The following is a 17,745-nucleotide window of genomic DNA, read 5'->3' as shown; positions in this document are numbered from 1 at the left end:
AATACAGCTTCTAACTGTAAAGTTAAATCGCCATAAATTACTACAAAAATATCTACCTGTATAGTGAAAATACTAAAGGCAAATGAACAGTCAATTTTAATTAAATTATCGGCTTACATGTATTATGCGTTTGTTGATTAAAATTAGCGACAGTTCACGGGAAAATATTAATACAGTTAAGCAATTTAATCCGTAAACTAACTATTTTAATTACTATATTAACTAAATTTTGTGGGTTTTGCATTTACTACATAAAATAAGTTTTTCCTTTAGTACTATTTAATTATTCATTGAAACATGCCTTATTGCTTGATATGAAGAAATCTGCTGGCGAATCCAGGCAAACCCTTTTAGAAAATTGTTATAATTATGCTCAATAATATCCCAATCGTCGGTTTTTGATAACTATAACAAAAAGCCTAGAGAACCAAATTTCGATAACAATAAATTGCAAGACTTATTCAACGAAAACCCAGCCCAAAATATAAAGGGGCTTCCAAAAGGTTTAGAGTTGACAAACCAACTGTTTCCAGGCGTTTGCATGCGATAAGAGATGTATAAATGAAAGAGAAATTGGCTATCAATCAAATTGACCGAAAATGCCGTCAGTTTTGGATATTGCTATTTCATTGCTAAATAAATACTGCGCGTCTTCTTCGTCCCTATTATAAGAATAAGACTGACGAAGTTAAAAACGACTTAATTTACTGTATAATGATTAGTGATGATAATCATCACACTGTCAAAGTGGCACCAACTATGCGCTACCTTGACCAAGTCTTTAATATTATGTTTAATGAAGACTGTATGATTTGTTTCAGGATTCTCGAGGCTGTCTTTGATGACTGTTTGATGACTCATGTATTTTGCGAAGATTGTGCGTTATTAGTCGTATATGTGCATATTATGTGAGAGAGTAGGTGCGCTTGACTTCTCTTCTCACAACGTGCTTAGTAATTATTTCTAGGGAGAGAAAGACATATTCAATGATGATTTTCTTGTCTCGATACAAATATACGTTCATAAGTTCCTTGAGAGACACTTTTCCCACGGATTTCCAAGATCAATACACTTCTGATATATATCTGCTAATTTTCACCATCGAGTCTTTTTTAAGAAGTCCATGTGTTCCGAACTAATGCGTATGCCTTTCGACTACTTTTGTTGGCGTAAATAAATCTGATATATTTAAACTTGATATAAGTATACACCAAACACATAAATACATTAGACAACTAAACTATTTTCTACAACTATTGTGACTGGAAATGAAAATTGAATCTACTATGGAAAGTTAATCCATAAAACACATATCCACATCCAAACCATTAAATCTTGCCCTACATATGGTATAGTGTATTTCGGGCTATTAAAATAGAATCAAACTGTTACTGCAGATGTCTACTGACATCAATTGAATAAATTGAATTACGCGCCGGTGTAAAACCTCCAGCAATAACGAGTAGGAGACCCAAAGTCATCCTCTTGCATGACAACATGTTGCAAGAATCGTGAAGTTTATATGTTGCACTTCAAATAGGAATACTTAAAAATATTGAAGAAACGCTGTAAGGATGTAGAAAATTATGTAAAATATTTTGGTGAAGTTTTAACTTTTGAATTTGCATTTTTAAGTTTTAATTAACAGTACCCATCCTCTCAACAAATACCTTTTTAGAATCAAAAATAATAACCAATTATTACCAGCTATATAATAGTCAATCAACTATAACAACAAAACTATAATTCTTCTGAAAAGTATTAATTTATAAATTATTATTATCCGAAGCAATTCTTAACCGGGTATTAACAATAAAATCTTAATTAATCCAGAGTGTATTTTCATCTTATTAAGCCAACAAATTAAAAGTTAAACATAAATCACTTTACAATAGTGTTCTTATCAAACTTGTTACTAGTTTAGTGTCCCTAATAATACATCTTAAAGTAAAAGCCGTCTCTTAAAGGAAAGTTCGCCATCAGATTTCTCAAGTTTAATACAAAGTAATGTTCTTTTGTGGAGAGAAAATTCAACTCGACTTGAAAAGGTTTTTCTTTTTCCAGTTTGAAAGAACTTATTTTTTATAATTTACTGTGTCTCGGGTCCCCTTTTTCATGTTGCAAGTTTTTTTAAGATCATTTAATTTTAATAGCATTATATGTATTCGAATTTTTCCTCTGAATGTTGTTTTTATACTATTTGGGTTAATTTCATTAAAAAATAAAGTACTCTATAAACTTTGCCTATTAAAGTAGCATCGTGGGGAGAAGATACCGGCTTATTAACTATTAATATACAAACTTAGTTATTCAATTATAAATTATTACATGAAACATTTTCAATTTATTAAAATTATTAATGGGATTATGAACAAGTTAACTTTTAACAGGATATCTTTTTACATGTATTCTCTGTCTGTCTCCGAAGGGATGCATATATATATATATATATATATATATATATATATATATATATATATATATATATATATACATAACCTTTGTCAGTTTGTAAATAAGATGATTGATGGAACAGAACATATGCCTTAATAAAAATTATAAGCAATGAAACTGAACGCTCTGTTTGCCCGGTTTTCTCGGTCTCGAAACTGACGAAAATCGACGGTTTTCAAAATAGACCACTAAATAGTTTCAAAAAGCACACATATAATTAAAATGTAATAAGTATAACGGTCTTACAAGTCTTCATTACGCCTGACCTAATAGAGCAACAATTCGAGGATTCATAACACTACTTGGACAACAGGCGATAAAAGCCTTAAATCAGGTGAAAGCAACTTGTTCTACAAAAAAGACACTGACATTTTGTAGGTGATTAGTTGGAATTAAGAGAGTCATGTCATCAAAAGAGTTCATCAATCCGGATATCTTCATTCCGTAGAAAACTTCTAAATATTTAAGTACGACCGTTATTAATATCAAATTAAAGAAATAAACTCGTATTTCGAAAAAATACGTATTTTCTGAATATATAAAGAACTTAATAGATTATCAGGACACTGATTATTTTTTTTTGGAAGAGGGTTAAATTTTCAATTTGTAAATAAACTAGAAACTGGGAAAAAGATTGGGAGAAAGTGGACTTATTTGCACAGTACATAAAGTGTTTCCAACATCATTCTGCTAATATCCTGCGACACCTTATCTAATCTAAATAAAAAAGAAGATACAGCTATAACTAACAAAAATTCAGGATCACAGAGGCTTTACGTTTTGATCTAATAAGTGATCAAGCAGTTAGATAATTATCAAAGAATTATATTAAAAATTATGCAAGTCTATGCAGCGAAAGATTGTAGAAATTACTATGATCATATCTAAATTATTCAAGAAGCCTCAAGTCAATTGAAGAATAGCAACTAATACCGACTCACCAATTTTGTTTTCGAAATAAACAGTCAATAATTGATTATCATATTGGCAATTTAATTCAGAAACCGTTTGGAAAAAGGAAAATTGTTATAGTTCAATAGTTCAGCTATACTTCTAGGGGTGATCCAAATGTTTGATAAAGTATGCTGTGAAGGCCTCCAGTGCAAATTAGCAAATCAAATACCTTGTCAGTTGAATAACATTCCAAAATCCACATTTTTGATCGTCGCTTCAGGATAAGATGGTGGCACATCGGGTGGCATAAGGTAGTACGAAAAAGAACTGTCGTTTATGTTTACAACTAACATTGTCTATAAATTGTAGCTAATAATGGCAAGAGAACTTCAGACTGATATATGCTCACGCCTATTTCGAAATCGTAATAAATGATTATTCGAAAATTATCTAGTGTCCTCCTCTCAAAAATTCTCTTTCTTAACAAATAACGTTTAATAAGAGATGCTTATTCCATAAGTAATGTCACAATAATTAACTATCTGTAGTTCACATCTTTAAGTAGCTTGAACTTGATACATAATATAGTGTTCTTGATTATTAATCGTTACATAACATACTCCTAGATACAGTATTTTTATATTAAACTGCTATAAAAATAAAGGGCTCAATACCTATCTGAAATACATCAGTCAACATTAATCAATTTAATTTTTAACGTTAAAATGATTGTATCCATTGTTCTGAGTGGCAAATCGTTTTCAATTATTTTACATTGTTTTCTTTTAAATAGTCCGAATTAAGCATTCCCTTTTCTTAATTAAAAAAAAATACGAAAGGAAATGATTTATTAAAAAGAAATTTTACTGAATTTTTAAAAATATTTTCTTGAGAAAAATAACTTCTTTGTGTCTTAATGCACATTATTTATACTGCTTTATATACTTTTATATATAACATTGTTAAATTAACAGTTATTTATAGAACATAGAACAATATGCTGATAGTATTTAAAGAAATTAACTAATACTTGAAAGAAAAATTGTTACTTCTATAAAACTATATCTCTTTTCAAATATTTTATCGTCCTTTTTCTTATTATTCAATTAATACATATTTTTACTACATTTTTTGCTTTCTTCATAAACCTGGAAGATATATAGAGACTAAATCGAATAATTAATGGTAATTTGTACTGTATTTTGCCAGACGGCATGTAGCCTGACTCAGCAGAAAAAAAAAACAGAAAATAGGACTGGACATTCACAGATATGACTTAATATTATGGTTTGACATCCTTTGAGTTGCACCTTAAAACAGACAAAATAAATTCAAAAGGTTCCTCCAGTATTAGATATTAGTCAGCAGTAGAATAATCCAAAACCAGGTTAAAATATCTTATTTTATAAGAACTTGAAACAGTGTTAGCTAACAATGAAACACAAGTAAAAACACATTGTATATTATAAATGATCAACAGAATTTTCCCCGTCTTTGTATCTTGTTGTTCTACACGATATTATAGTTTTATAGTGGTTTCCTCGGTATCCCTCTAATAGCAATCACTGTAGTATTCTCAGCAAATGATAATGCAAAAAAATGCAATTAAAAAATAATTGCAAAATAAATAAAAGCAAATAAATGGTATGTCGTATAGTGAAGGTAAGAAATATAGTACCTTGCGTACTTCTTTCTGTTAGTTTTTTATATTATTGAACTGGCTGTCGTTAGCTGTTGTTTAACTACACTTTATTAACGGGATTCAATCGGTATATTTTTTCAGCTTATAGATGAGTTGTTCATCCTCGTCAAAAGTTAAAAGCTTTATACAATTTATCAACTAATGTTCATAATTTTATGAATCTGCTCAATAGTTGAATACTTTGTTATTTATACTTTGTAGAGTTTATTTTTTGTTGTCGTTTTTCATATATTGAAACCGTTGCTGCATTAGAAATATACAGCCAGTCACTAACGCATCAGAAAGTATTGCTATTACTAACTTTTTAACCTGACACTAACCCTCGCTATGGATAGTTTTAGAAGCTGAATATGTTCCCTTAAAATCTATCAAACTTCTTGAGATTTCTCAATTACATTACTTATGGGGGTGTGTGAAATAATTGCCTTATCCCCGATATATGCTCTCCATGTAGATAATCTCTAGGCTACTTTGCAATATAGTAGTGGATGCCCTTGTGAGAAAATGAGACAATACATATAAGAGAGCTATATTGATGGTCATATGACGTCATATAATAGATTGAAGTAACAGGTGAGGCAAACGTCACGCTACCATTTTGACTACGCGCCATCTTGGTTATGTGGCGTTTAGCTCAATTTCGCCTCAACCATTGTTTTATGTAGACGTCCAAATTTTATTATGGATAAATATACGCCACAAGAACGAGCAGAAATACTGGTAATAATTATTGAAAATAATCGTTCCATTATTTGCAATCAACGGAAATTGCGTCAAAAATATTCTAATCGTCCAGTGCCTCACAAAACCACACTTTATCGTTTACATGCGAATTTTCGACAGAACGGTCAGTAAACAGGCCTCGTTCTGGAAGAAAACGGACGTTTCGTAACGCTGAATATGTGGCTCTGGTGCGCTATAGTGTTACAGACGTTCCAGAAGCATCAATTCGAAGACGTGGTTATCAGTTATACATTTCTGTGCGCAGTTTAAGGCATATTTTGAAAACTGATCTGAAAATGTTCCCGCACAAAATTCAATTAGTCTAAAAATTGCTACCGAGAGATCCTGATAAACGAGTTAAGTAATTAAAATAAGTAAACAAGTAAAGTAATGCAATCCTGAGGCTATCTGGTGAAATTGAAGATGCTTTGTCTAATTTGATAATGAGCGATGAAGCTCATTTTCTTCTCAATGGCCACGTCAATAAACAGAATATTCGGTTTTTGAGAACACAAAATCCTCAATTAATTCATGAAACATTATTGCATCTACTAAAAACAACTGTATGGAGTGGTAATCATGCTGGAAACATCATTGGTCCCTATATTTTTGAAAATGACCAAGGTGTTGCTGTTACTGTTATTGCTGAACGGTACCAAGACATGATTCGAAATTTTATTGTGCCTGAAATGGAATGGCAAGAACTAGAGGACGCCACAACACACATAGCTCGTTCAACAATTCAATTATTGAATGAGGTGTTTCCCCGAAGACTTGTTTCGCGAAATGGTAATTTAGCATGGCCAGTCAAATCTCCAGATTTAGCAGCACCAGAGTTTTTCTTATGGGGCTTTTAAAATCAAAAGTTTATGTGAATAAGCCACAAACGACTCAACATCTTAAAGACAATATTCGTCACAAAATTGGAGAAATGTGACCAAATAAGACAAATAAACTTTTTATGGAAACCAAACTTACTTATTTTTCTTTGAGGTAAATGGTAGCGGGACTTTTGCCCCATGTTGTATTTGCAAGTAATTTAGTTTTTCATATATTATATTAGAGCAAATACAGAAAATCAAATATTTGGTATCGATAATGTGCTAAGAAAGCGACTTCTTTCACTTATCTTAGAAGAAACATGTAAAGGGAAAATCTTACACTCAAGACCAGAATAAGATTCTATACGGCTTTGAGCCATGACCGCTGCCACAGTACGGCACCTGTTAGCTTGGAATATTTCAAACTGCTTGAGTAAATTTCGGTATGCCACTCTCCAATAGAATATTACAAATGAACATCAGTATAATCCAAAAGCGTGAGTGCTAATTGATTGACAAACTCTTAAAGCTTTTGTGCATCGTATCATTACTGAGGATGAAAAGTGAATTCATTACCTTAATCCAAAACAAAAAAAATCTTGGGGACCACCTGTTCTTGCATTAACGTCATCGGTAAAGCCGAATATCTATGGCCCCAAGACAATACTCTGCATTTGGTGGAATCAGCAAATATACTATGAGCTGCTAAAACCTAATAAAATCATCAATGGGGATCGCTATCGACTACAAATGATGCCTTTAAGCCGACCACTGCGCGAAAAAACGGGCATTCTACAACATGACAAAGCTCGACCAAATATTGTATGCTGTGGGAATGCTAAGAAATGGGAAGTGCTACCCTACCCGCCTTGTTTCCCAGATCTCGCTCCTTCGGATTACACTCCTTCTGACATACGAGTCGTGATCTGTCTGAGGACCGCTCCACTTCTGAAGATACCAAACAATTGGTCGATTCGTGGATAGCATCAAAATATATATCGTTCTTTCAAGATTTCGAGTAAATTGTTTGAAAGATGGAAAAAAGTAAAAGCTATAGATGGAGACTATACTTTGAATAAAATATATTATACATACATACATACAAATTAATAAAACCCTTGATATTAATTTATGGGTCCATACTAAATGGAAAACTCTTACTTTATGTAAAGTAGTGCCAATATTATCGTACTTAATAGCTAAGTTAAAAAGCAATCAAAATACATGAGTATTACCACTAATAAGATAATAACATTATACCATCCGTGCGCATATAATAAATAACATTATAATTGAAATACTCATAATCTCTATAATGACCCCCGTATTTGCACTTGTCTAATTTTGTATCAAGATATATCGGAGTGTATTTACTTAAATATTTATATATAACCCTATAAATAAAACAGGACAAATTTTACAATTCGAAAAGATATTTTGGCCATTCCGCGAGAAACAGGTTATTTCCAGGGCGTATAAAATCGACTTACCCACGAAAAACAACATTTCCTGCATCAAAACAACCAGACACCAAATCTTCACGATCATAGCTGGCCGATCGATCGCCAGACAGGCAGTCTACGTCAATCAATCGGCGTGAAAAACGTCACATTTCCCACCCGGGTTCGTCACCGACCGATTTTTATTTCCTTTATTACCATCGAGCAATAAGAATAATAAACAACAACAACAAATGCACAGAACAATAATTTGTCGGCGAGCGCAATAGACAAGCGCATGTGTCGTGGAACCTGCGGTCCTGACGATGAATGGCATCGGGCATTCCATCCGCGTCGTCATGGAAACGGCATGGCTGCAATCATCTGATTTTCGGAGGATCCTACTGATACACGTAAAGGATTTTTCGTCTCAGTTTCGTCTGGAAGTTTTGGATTAATCTAATTTAAAAACACGTTTTTTGTAAAAAAAATCGTTTTAAATTCATTATAAAGTATTATAAAATAGCATGAATGTAGAAATAGGAACACCAAAAGAATTAAATAATATAAATAAATATAGTTCATACAAAATAACATCGAACTCGTTATCAATAATTTCATGTATGGTGTATAACGTCACAAATTCACAATGTTCTTGCATCTACTTAGGGTTTGTTTATTTTGGCTTAATAATGTTGTCTATTTATTTTAACACTATATATCTAGAGCATATGTCTTCAAAGGACTTAAACTATAGTACATCTAAAATAGCACTGAACCCGCGTCATCTCAATTTATGACGTCAAAGCGGTGCAATGTTACCGCATTAACGTTAACACATTTATACACAGTTTATTTTAGCTTCGATATATAACAACATTCTAATATAAATAAAATAATGAAATAAAATTTTATAAAATATAATTAAATTAAACACAATAGTTTGTAAGTTAAAGTTCTAGTAGGTTATAGTCTCTGTAGGTAACTCTTTTCTAAGCCACCTATGGTATCCCCTGGAGGCTTATTTCACCTAATTAATAATTGTACATCCAAATAACGTATTTTATTTTCATTAGAGAACTTTATATTTAACATTTTATGTTTGGTTCTTGTTTCCTTCGTTGCTATATTTCTTTTCAAATAATTCTGACATCACTGTGTTTATTCTGTTACTGCCTATGTACATGTTTTTCCTAATAAAATTAGGTTTAATTACTGAATTCTCCCTAATGCATTTACCATACCTATAAAACAGTTAATTTTCAATCTCTCCTGGTACATTTTATCCAAATACACATATATATTCTGAACAATTACATGCACATCTATGCACATAAATGTTTCACACTCTAAAATACAATTTAAGTTATCCTATATTAATTACTCACCTTTAATTGTTTACACCCCCATTACCCTGTATTTTTTATTGTCAGCATTGAATCATAATTACACATCCAGAAAGTTTAATTAGCTCGCTGTCATATTTTGATCCATCAAAGAGTATTTTCTTAAATATTATATTTACAGAAAATCCATTAATTTTGTTCATATTTTAAATTTGAATTGTGTGATAACGATAATAGGAAGCAAACGCGACCATTGTGGCAGTTTTGTACTCCAGCGTGCTTTTACCATTAGAACATAATGGTTTGCAGAAAAATAAGCTAGTTCAGTTAAGTAATTCCTACATTTTTGTAAATATTTTTCTCTTTAAGTAATTAAGTGTAAAATTAAGCAAAATAATAAAAATATAAGTCATATTGAAGTAAACAATAATCATTAATAGACATAATTCCACCTCCTTCTGTATTAATGTAACACTCATAGACTCATCTAAGTATAAATATGTATATTACTAAATAGTTACAATCAACAAAATAAATATAATTTTAGGTAAAAATATATATTTCGTAAGCTGTATTCAAAACTTGTCTATAACAGAAACGATAGTTTAATCGTATTTTCCTTATTCAGTGACAAAACTTACTGAACAACCCAGTATGTGTGGTTAAACAAAGTTATATCCAATGGCTTTCCCAGTAAAACTACCTAGTTCACAAAACTACGTAACAAAGCTATGAAGCGGGATATGAATACGAGTCCCCTGGTGAACTTTCCCGTATACACGGCCAGTTTTCTCTTTTCCTTCTACATAATTTAGCCGATATGAACAGAGATACCAAAAAGTTTCAGGAAACAACATCCTCTCAAGAAAAATTACCTAGAGTAATTGAATAATATACATTTATAATAAATTAAATGGTATCGTAATGAATTGTAGTAAAGGTTATTTATTCAATAGTTTAGAAACAACAATCTTAACGATTGCTATAGGTTATTTTGTATTTATATCTCAAAAATATTATAATAAAATTAAATAATATATAAAATAATATATGTACAGATATTTAAGAAATGTTCAGTTTATTCGTACTATAGAACATTCTCATACCTCATTTACTCTACATGATAAGAGACATCCACAGAAGTTTTGAATGCTACAGAACTCCGCCAAGGATGGTCGCAAGTTTTCCTGACGAAGCAGGAGGGTGGTCAGAAAATCACAGTGATCACAACTGAATCATAGGTATAATTAGCCACTGATTTTACAAAGCTTTTATTGAATATGCTTCTACAAATAGAGACATATAACCGCATCTGGAGCAGCCAATACCATTTTTTATTTGAAAATCAAAGAACATATGTTACTGCACCTGGGATAACCGATACACAAGAAACCAGAGTATTGGCGAGGGGTTGAAAATTGATTTAAAAACGCAGGAATATTGTTTACTAATGTTTTTCTTACCAAGATAAAGGTTTTGACCGTAAATTGAAATTGAATGAAATAGCAGACATTCTAAGGCATCGTATCTAAGAACGTGTACATCATATTATTCACGCACATTTGGGTATGAGAAAGATCTGTTCAAAGTAAAAAAGTGTGCTGCGCGAGCTCACTTTTGGCCAAAAGCAACGAGTTAATGATTGGATTCGTAATATACCCGAGTTTTTGCGACGATATGTGACAATGGATGAAACATGGCTCCATCATTTCACGAAGTCCAATCAACAGTCATCCGAGTGGACTGCACACGATGAACCCGCTCCAAAGCGTGGCAAAACGCAATGTGGGCTGGCAAGGTTATGGCGTCTATATTTTGGGATGCGCATGGAATAATTTTCATAGACTACCTTGAAAAAGCAAGGACCAGCAACAGCGACTATTACATAGCGTTATTGGGCCGGTTGAAGGACGAAATCGCCGAAAAACGGCCGCATTTGAAGAAAAAGGAAGTGCTGCTTCACTACTATTTCTTCGACTGTTTCCTGTTCTCAGATCTCAAAAGAATGCTCGCTGGGAAGAAATTTTCGTCGAATGAAGAGGTGATCGCCGAGACTGAGGCCTATTTTAAAGCAAAGGATAAATCGTACTACAAAAATGGTATCGAAAAGTTGTAGGGTCGCTATAATCAGTGTATAACCCTTGAAGGAAATTATGCTGAATAAAAAAAAACTAATTTTTCCAAGAAATGTGTTTTACTATGGTAGGCCGGGGACTTTTCAATTGAACTGTTACTGCACCTGGATAACCGATATACCACCATTAAGGAACCGGAGTATTAGCGAGAGGTTGAGAATTGATAAAAAAAACGGGAGTCTTTGCCAATGTTTTTCTTAGCAAGATAAAGATTTTGACACTTGAAGATTGAATACATAAATGGGACACTATGCTAAACAGAATAATTATATACATGACATATAAAAATCACTTCAATAATTTGTTAAGGATGTAGGAGAGACAAATGAATTAAATTATTAATTATATTTGTAAAATTCTAATAGTTAATTCCTAAAACACCGCTTTTATAATATCTGAATTTTTATAGCTTATATATTTTCGGTTGTATTTTTCATGTTTTGTTACCTCAACCTGCCTTATTTGGGATATGGACAAACCTTTATACTTTATCATAGACTAAAAGAGAAGGTGTTTAATAAATGCAGTATACTTTCAAAGTAGGTGTTACATAGATTCCACCTTAAATAGGTTGAACCGAGGTGTTCTAATCGTCCTTCACTTAAATACACTTCACTAATGACACTAATTAAAGATCACCCTAAACTATAATAGAGAAATGTAGAGTGTATCATTAATTCGCAAAAGAGTCTAGCTGAAATCGTTAGCTGTGAGCAACCAGAGCTTCAATGGCAGTTAACTATGAGAGTTATAGAAGAAGTTCTCCAACGTCGAAGAAAGAACTAGCTAGTTTTTTATTGTAACAAATTGATCTGAAAAAAATAGAATTCTAAATCAAGTTGGATGGTAGCACACGTTTTCATTCACAAATTTACAAGTACATTGGGGCACACTAACACTTTCTAGAATTACTCAACGCTAACATGTTGTATTTCACTTGTTATGGGTTCTAAAGGAATATCGCGATATCGTTTTATTACTTTGTTATAGATGTAAACCGGAGCAATATCAGTGGCGCACAACACTATATTGGACTACTAGGTATTGACTCGATAGCTGGATTTTCTATAACCAAATAGGTTTTCAGATATAACTCAAAAGGTCGATGGGGGCATTATAATCCAATAAATTTGACTTTATTTAAGTATAGGGTGTATTCTTTGTTTAAGTATGAGTTCTCTCCAACATTAGCATGGCTGCTTGCATTAGCTACCTATGGCTGTTGGCAACCATTAATATAAGCAAGTAAAGGTTTCATGTAAATGTGGAAGAAACAGAGCTTGAAATATATAGAGGAATTCAACCGACTAGTTAATAGAATCTGTCCTTGACTTGTTCGTTCCTAAAATAGGTAATTAGATGTGTAAACCCATACAACATGTTAAACAGCTCATGCTGAAATTGGTTTAGTAGAACAAGACGTTTGTGAGCATGTTTCGATCGGAGAACTGGTCTCCAAAATCATGTAAATTAACACAGCTAGATTATTTTCTGTTTATTTATCAAAAATTCATCTCCACATTACAATATATCCAAGCAAGCCTTGGTGCAGCTCTATGCCAGAAATTTCGCGTTTAAATTTTATTCTATTTTTTATATGGTAATTAGCAGACCCGAGAGGGGTTGTCCTTTTCGAGTGTTTTAAATTTGAAAATTTCAAGTTTTTAAAATATATTTTAATTTTTTTGAACCGTTTTGATAACAATATATATAAAAAATCATTAAAGTATCTGACGTTATCGCAGTCACAATTATCATAGCTTGAACTATCAATTGTTTGTGAGTATACCTATATACTATAAGCTTAAAAGTGTTATATATAAACTTAAAACTATTTCTTTTACACGTGTATTTGCCACCTGATCTCTTAAATTTACATTCTCCATCAAGTGATCTTGTATCGTTCTATTTAATCGATAGTCATGGACTAATTCTAAAATATGGCAAACAACAAATATATAAGTAGCGTTGGGAACAATCGACTGAAAACAGTCGAAACAGTCGATAGTCCCAAAACAGTCAAACAGTCGATAGTCAAGCGGTTCGACTGTTTTTTTCCATTCGTGATGTCAGACGAAGATATACAAATTCTTGTCTGTATAAAATGTGAGATAGGAAAGAATGTGTCAATAACCATAACTACTAAATAAAATGTAAACGTATACCTAATCATTGAAAAATCTAGTCCATAATGAACCTAAAAATGATCGTACAATACCTACCAGACCCTTTTTAAATAAAAGTTTTTTTTATTTTTGAAAAGAAATAGTTTTAAATTGCTGTGAATATTATCATGTTCAACTTTTCTACCGTGATGCGATTTCTTCGATAGTTAATTATTTGCCCAGATTTTGAAAAAACTCGTTCCCAGGGGAGAGATGTTGCGGGTATAGAGAAATATTTTACGTGTAACTGATATAATTCAGGTAGTTTCATTTTATGGGTTTGCCAAAAATCCAATGTGTTTTCTAAACGCCCAATAAATGGAATTTCCAAATACTGTTTAATCTGTAAAGTTGCTGCAGTACTTGGAATTACTTCTTTCATTCCAGCCGTTTTTTTATCAAAATATCTCCAGATGTCAATACATTCTTGGTCAGTAGTTTTGTCTTGAATTTCAATTATATTTGTATTTTTTGAAGTTAGAATGGAAGATATCTCTTTTGTGATAACTTTTTGCATCGCCTCAGCATTATTTGCAATACCAAATCCTGCTTTTTTAAATCTAAGATCAAAAAATGTGGATTTCCCGCATATCGTATTTATTTATAAAATTGCCAGTCTTTTATTGATGACATCTAATAGACAATTTTGTCATTTTTTCTCAATTCACTTGTTAAAATCCTGGATTTGATGGAATGTTGCAGTCCTCTTATTAACCGTATAACTAAAGACATCTTTCACCAGGTAACTCGGTGGTCATTATTTCAATGGGCCCTAAAAGTTGAATACATTCTGTTAAGATGAACTGTGGTGCTCTTCTTAATAGCCAACAAAATAAATTGTTGAATATTAAAGTAGAGTTTTCCTATCAGAAAATGTATTTATTACAAATATTTAATATACTTTATTCACCTCTTTACAATCTTCAAATCTATCTTTTGTAAATAAATCTATCTTCAAATCTTTTGGATCTATGCACTTTCTGAAATCTTTGGAACCTAATTTTAGTTTTCAAGATTTTGGGAAAAAAGTTTCGACAAACAAGAGGCTTGGACAAAACTCGTGAAAGTTTATCAAAAAAGTATTACCTATTTATCATTTACAATTTAATTTTTTTGCCCTCGAAAACTAGCGTTCCAAAATGCTGCTATATTAATTTACAATATATAGATATTCACAAGAAAACTACAAGAAAAAAACAACAAACCATATATATTACATATAAATCGATATAAGCATAAATTCGGCGCATTACTTTCAAGGTCGCGGCTAAGACGGAAGGCCAGAACGTTAAAAATCAGTCGAATCAACTAGTAGAACCGAAAATAGTATCTAAAAGTAAACAACTGAAACAGTCGCTAGTTACAGAAAACAGTTACTAGTAAAAATAGTTGAACCAAAAATAGCGACTGAAATAGTCGATAGTAAAAACTAGTCAATTACTGAACAGTCGATAGTCAATTTCAGTCGATTGTTCCTTTCTAAGTTAAAATTAACAGAAATGTACATTTTTTTCACTATTATAACTATATACATTGTGAATAAAATTGCCAATGACAATATTTAAAAATATTACCATATGTTGACAATATTACTTTTATTGTCAAATATATTACTGTAAATTAACGCACACAATGTTTCATGAAATGGCTACGTGTTTAGTTGTGATTTTATTCTACATATAGCTACCTGAATTACCTTATACCAGTTAACATGAAAATGTCACCCTGACAGATAGAAAAAAAAATTCCGTGAAGACCCTAAGGCTGTTTTCTTTTTAAATTCACTCAATTAACTGGAGTCGAATTAATTATCAAGAAAAGAAGACCGGTTGAAATTAGTTTAGTAATCGTTTCGCAGTTATTCAAAGCATTTATTGGTGTAGTAAAGTCGATTTCGTATAAAAGTATCGCAGCTGAAGCTGTAAAGTTTCAAAATGTGGCTAGAAAATGTTCAACAACTCCTAGCCATAAAGTATTCCGATTATTCGAAGCATTTTGTGGTTTATTTAAGTGGAGTTTGGGGAAAAGTATCGCAGCTGAAGCTGTAAGGTCACAAAAAGTGGATTGAATATGCTCGTTGACCCCTAATCATAAACTCTTCTAAGTAAGATATATTCAAAGTTTACCAGGCCACCTGGCCCTTCTAAATACATAATTGATGAACGAGTGAAATGAGTTGGTCTGTTTTTACCCTCAGTTTCGCTTTGTATCGCCGATCACCTCTTTTTTTCTTGAAGAAATGAATTGTTTTTAAGTAAAATAAAAGTTTTTTCTAAAAAACCTTTCATAAAACATAAGTGATATTTAAAGATCGACCTCAAACAAACAACCTCTACATGTAATTAATAAAGAATATGATTGTTTACCTTTTGTTGTCTTGAACATGAACTTAATTAAACAAACTAATACAACATTATAATGAACTTTGTTTTATAATTTTAGAATATTACTAAACTATAGGTATAATATAATATCAAAGTAAACTTCTCGTATACAACATGAGACATAAATTTGCATTGTTATTATGTTTTCATTATCTGTTGTTCGCTAACTATAAAAGGGAAATCGTTTGACATTACGTGACGAGCGGCCCCCTCATGCGACTTGCTTCGTCTTCTAACTAAATTTCTACATCAAAAACCATTCTAGACTACTAAATCAAATCGGAAAGGATAGAACGAAATATAATGGTGGAAAATCAGATCCCGTCATAAAGGCTTTTCAGTAATTCGAAAAAATGCGCTTACTGACACTGCAAAAAGCCGAAAAGCACCCTAAATATTTCAGTCAAAATGTAGCTATTTCTTTATATTTATATAAATAATAACTTTATAAAATATGTTATAATATTGTGAGGTTATATCCAGTATGAAAATTTTAATATTAATTATGCATTATAAATAAAACAAAAGTAATTTTAAAAGTTATTTATCTGTCAAAATGTTATAAGTTTTACTATTCATGTGAACATATGCCTTTTCATTGGCGAAAATATAAACACGTTATAAATATTTATTAGCCCAATATATTTTCTGTTGTTTATATCTACCTTCTAAATAGAAATGGGCTTTCTCTCTGAAGATTACGTTTTTAGCTACGTTGCCTATGAAAATCCTACAATAAACTTCGTAAAACTTTCTTTAGCGCAAATTTTTCATAAAATTTTATGATTTTCCTTTAAAACTTGTATTAATTAAATTTTATTAAGATGGAAATGTATTTTCTTCTTGATATTAAATAAAGCGTCGACTTGGAAGTACGTAAAATGGCTGAATGAGATGTAGTATGGATCGCCGTGAAGTAGACATTCTCCCAGAGTTAGTTCACTGAGTCCAGAATTCCTTCCACGAAACGTTTTAGTGGACTGTTAGGCAAATTAGTAAAGAGTTCAAATTTTACAAGAGTTCACTACTTTTAAAATATGATTCAATCAGAAAACTCGGCATGAAAATCTATCATTGATACAAATTCCAATTATGAATCTTTCCAATCATAATCATAGGTCAATTGAAAAGTCCCTGGCTTGACACATAAATGGTGCTACTAGAATTAAATCCATATGTTTTTAGTTAGCCTTAACCCTCAAAACATGCGTCTATAAATTTGACAGCTGTCAGATCATTTCGAGTTTGTGAACTATAGCATTTTGAGTGAAGCAACTTTTGGTATTATGAAAAAATGGATAAAATGGAAATCGCGTGTTGATAAAATATTGGTTTTTGAAAGGAAAAAAATACAGTTGAAGCAAAAACTTGGCTTGATACCGAGTTTCCGGACACTGCCCCAGGAATATCAACCTTCAAGGATTGGTATGCTAAGTTTAAACGTAGTGAAATGAGCACCGAAGACGGTGAACGCAGTGGACTCCCAAAAGAGGTTGCTACCAACGAAAACATTGAAAAAATCCACAAAATTATTTTGAATGAACACAAATTGAAATTTAATGAAATACCGGACACTCTAAAAATATTAACTGAACCTCCAAAGCGTGGGAAAACACGCGGCTGACAAGGTTATGGCGTCTGTATTTTGGGATACGCTGGGTATAATTTCAATTAACTACATT

At 31.8% G+C, this 17,745-nt stretch overlaps 1 protein-coding gene across 1 annotated transcript in view; it reads right to left on the bottom strand.

The window, feature by feature from the left end:
• The window catches only part of LOC143190363 (uncharacterized), a 108,345-nt gene extending 100,075 nt beyond the window's left edge, over nucleotides 1-8,270 (bottom strand). Inside the window, exon 1 of the mRNA XM_076394606.1 lies at nucleotides 8,085-8,270. Coding sequence (XP_076250721.1) covers nucleotides 8,085-8,142 — 58 coding nt within the window. The 5' untranslated portion in view covers nucleotides 8,143-8,270. The remainder of the gene's footprint in view (nucleotides 1-8,084) is intronic.
• Between the last annotated feature and the right edge of the window lie 9,475 nt (nucleotides 8,271-17,745).

The sequence above is a fragment of the Rhynchophorus ferrugineus genome, unplaced genomic scaffold (assembly GCF_030347505.1).
Source record: "Rhynchophorus ferrugineus isolate W39M unplaced genomic scaffold, kcgeb_rfMv2 rfM2, whole genome shotgun sequence".
NCBI lineage: Eukaryota > Metazoa > Arthropoda > Insecta > Coleoptera > Curculionidae > Rhynchophorus > Rhynchophorus ferrugineus.
Note: the sequence above shows the minus strand (reverse complement) of the source record. Positions and strands in the feature narration are given on the sequence as shown.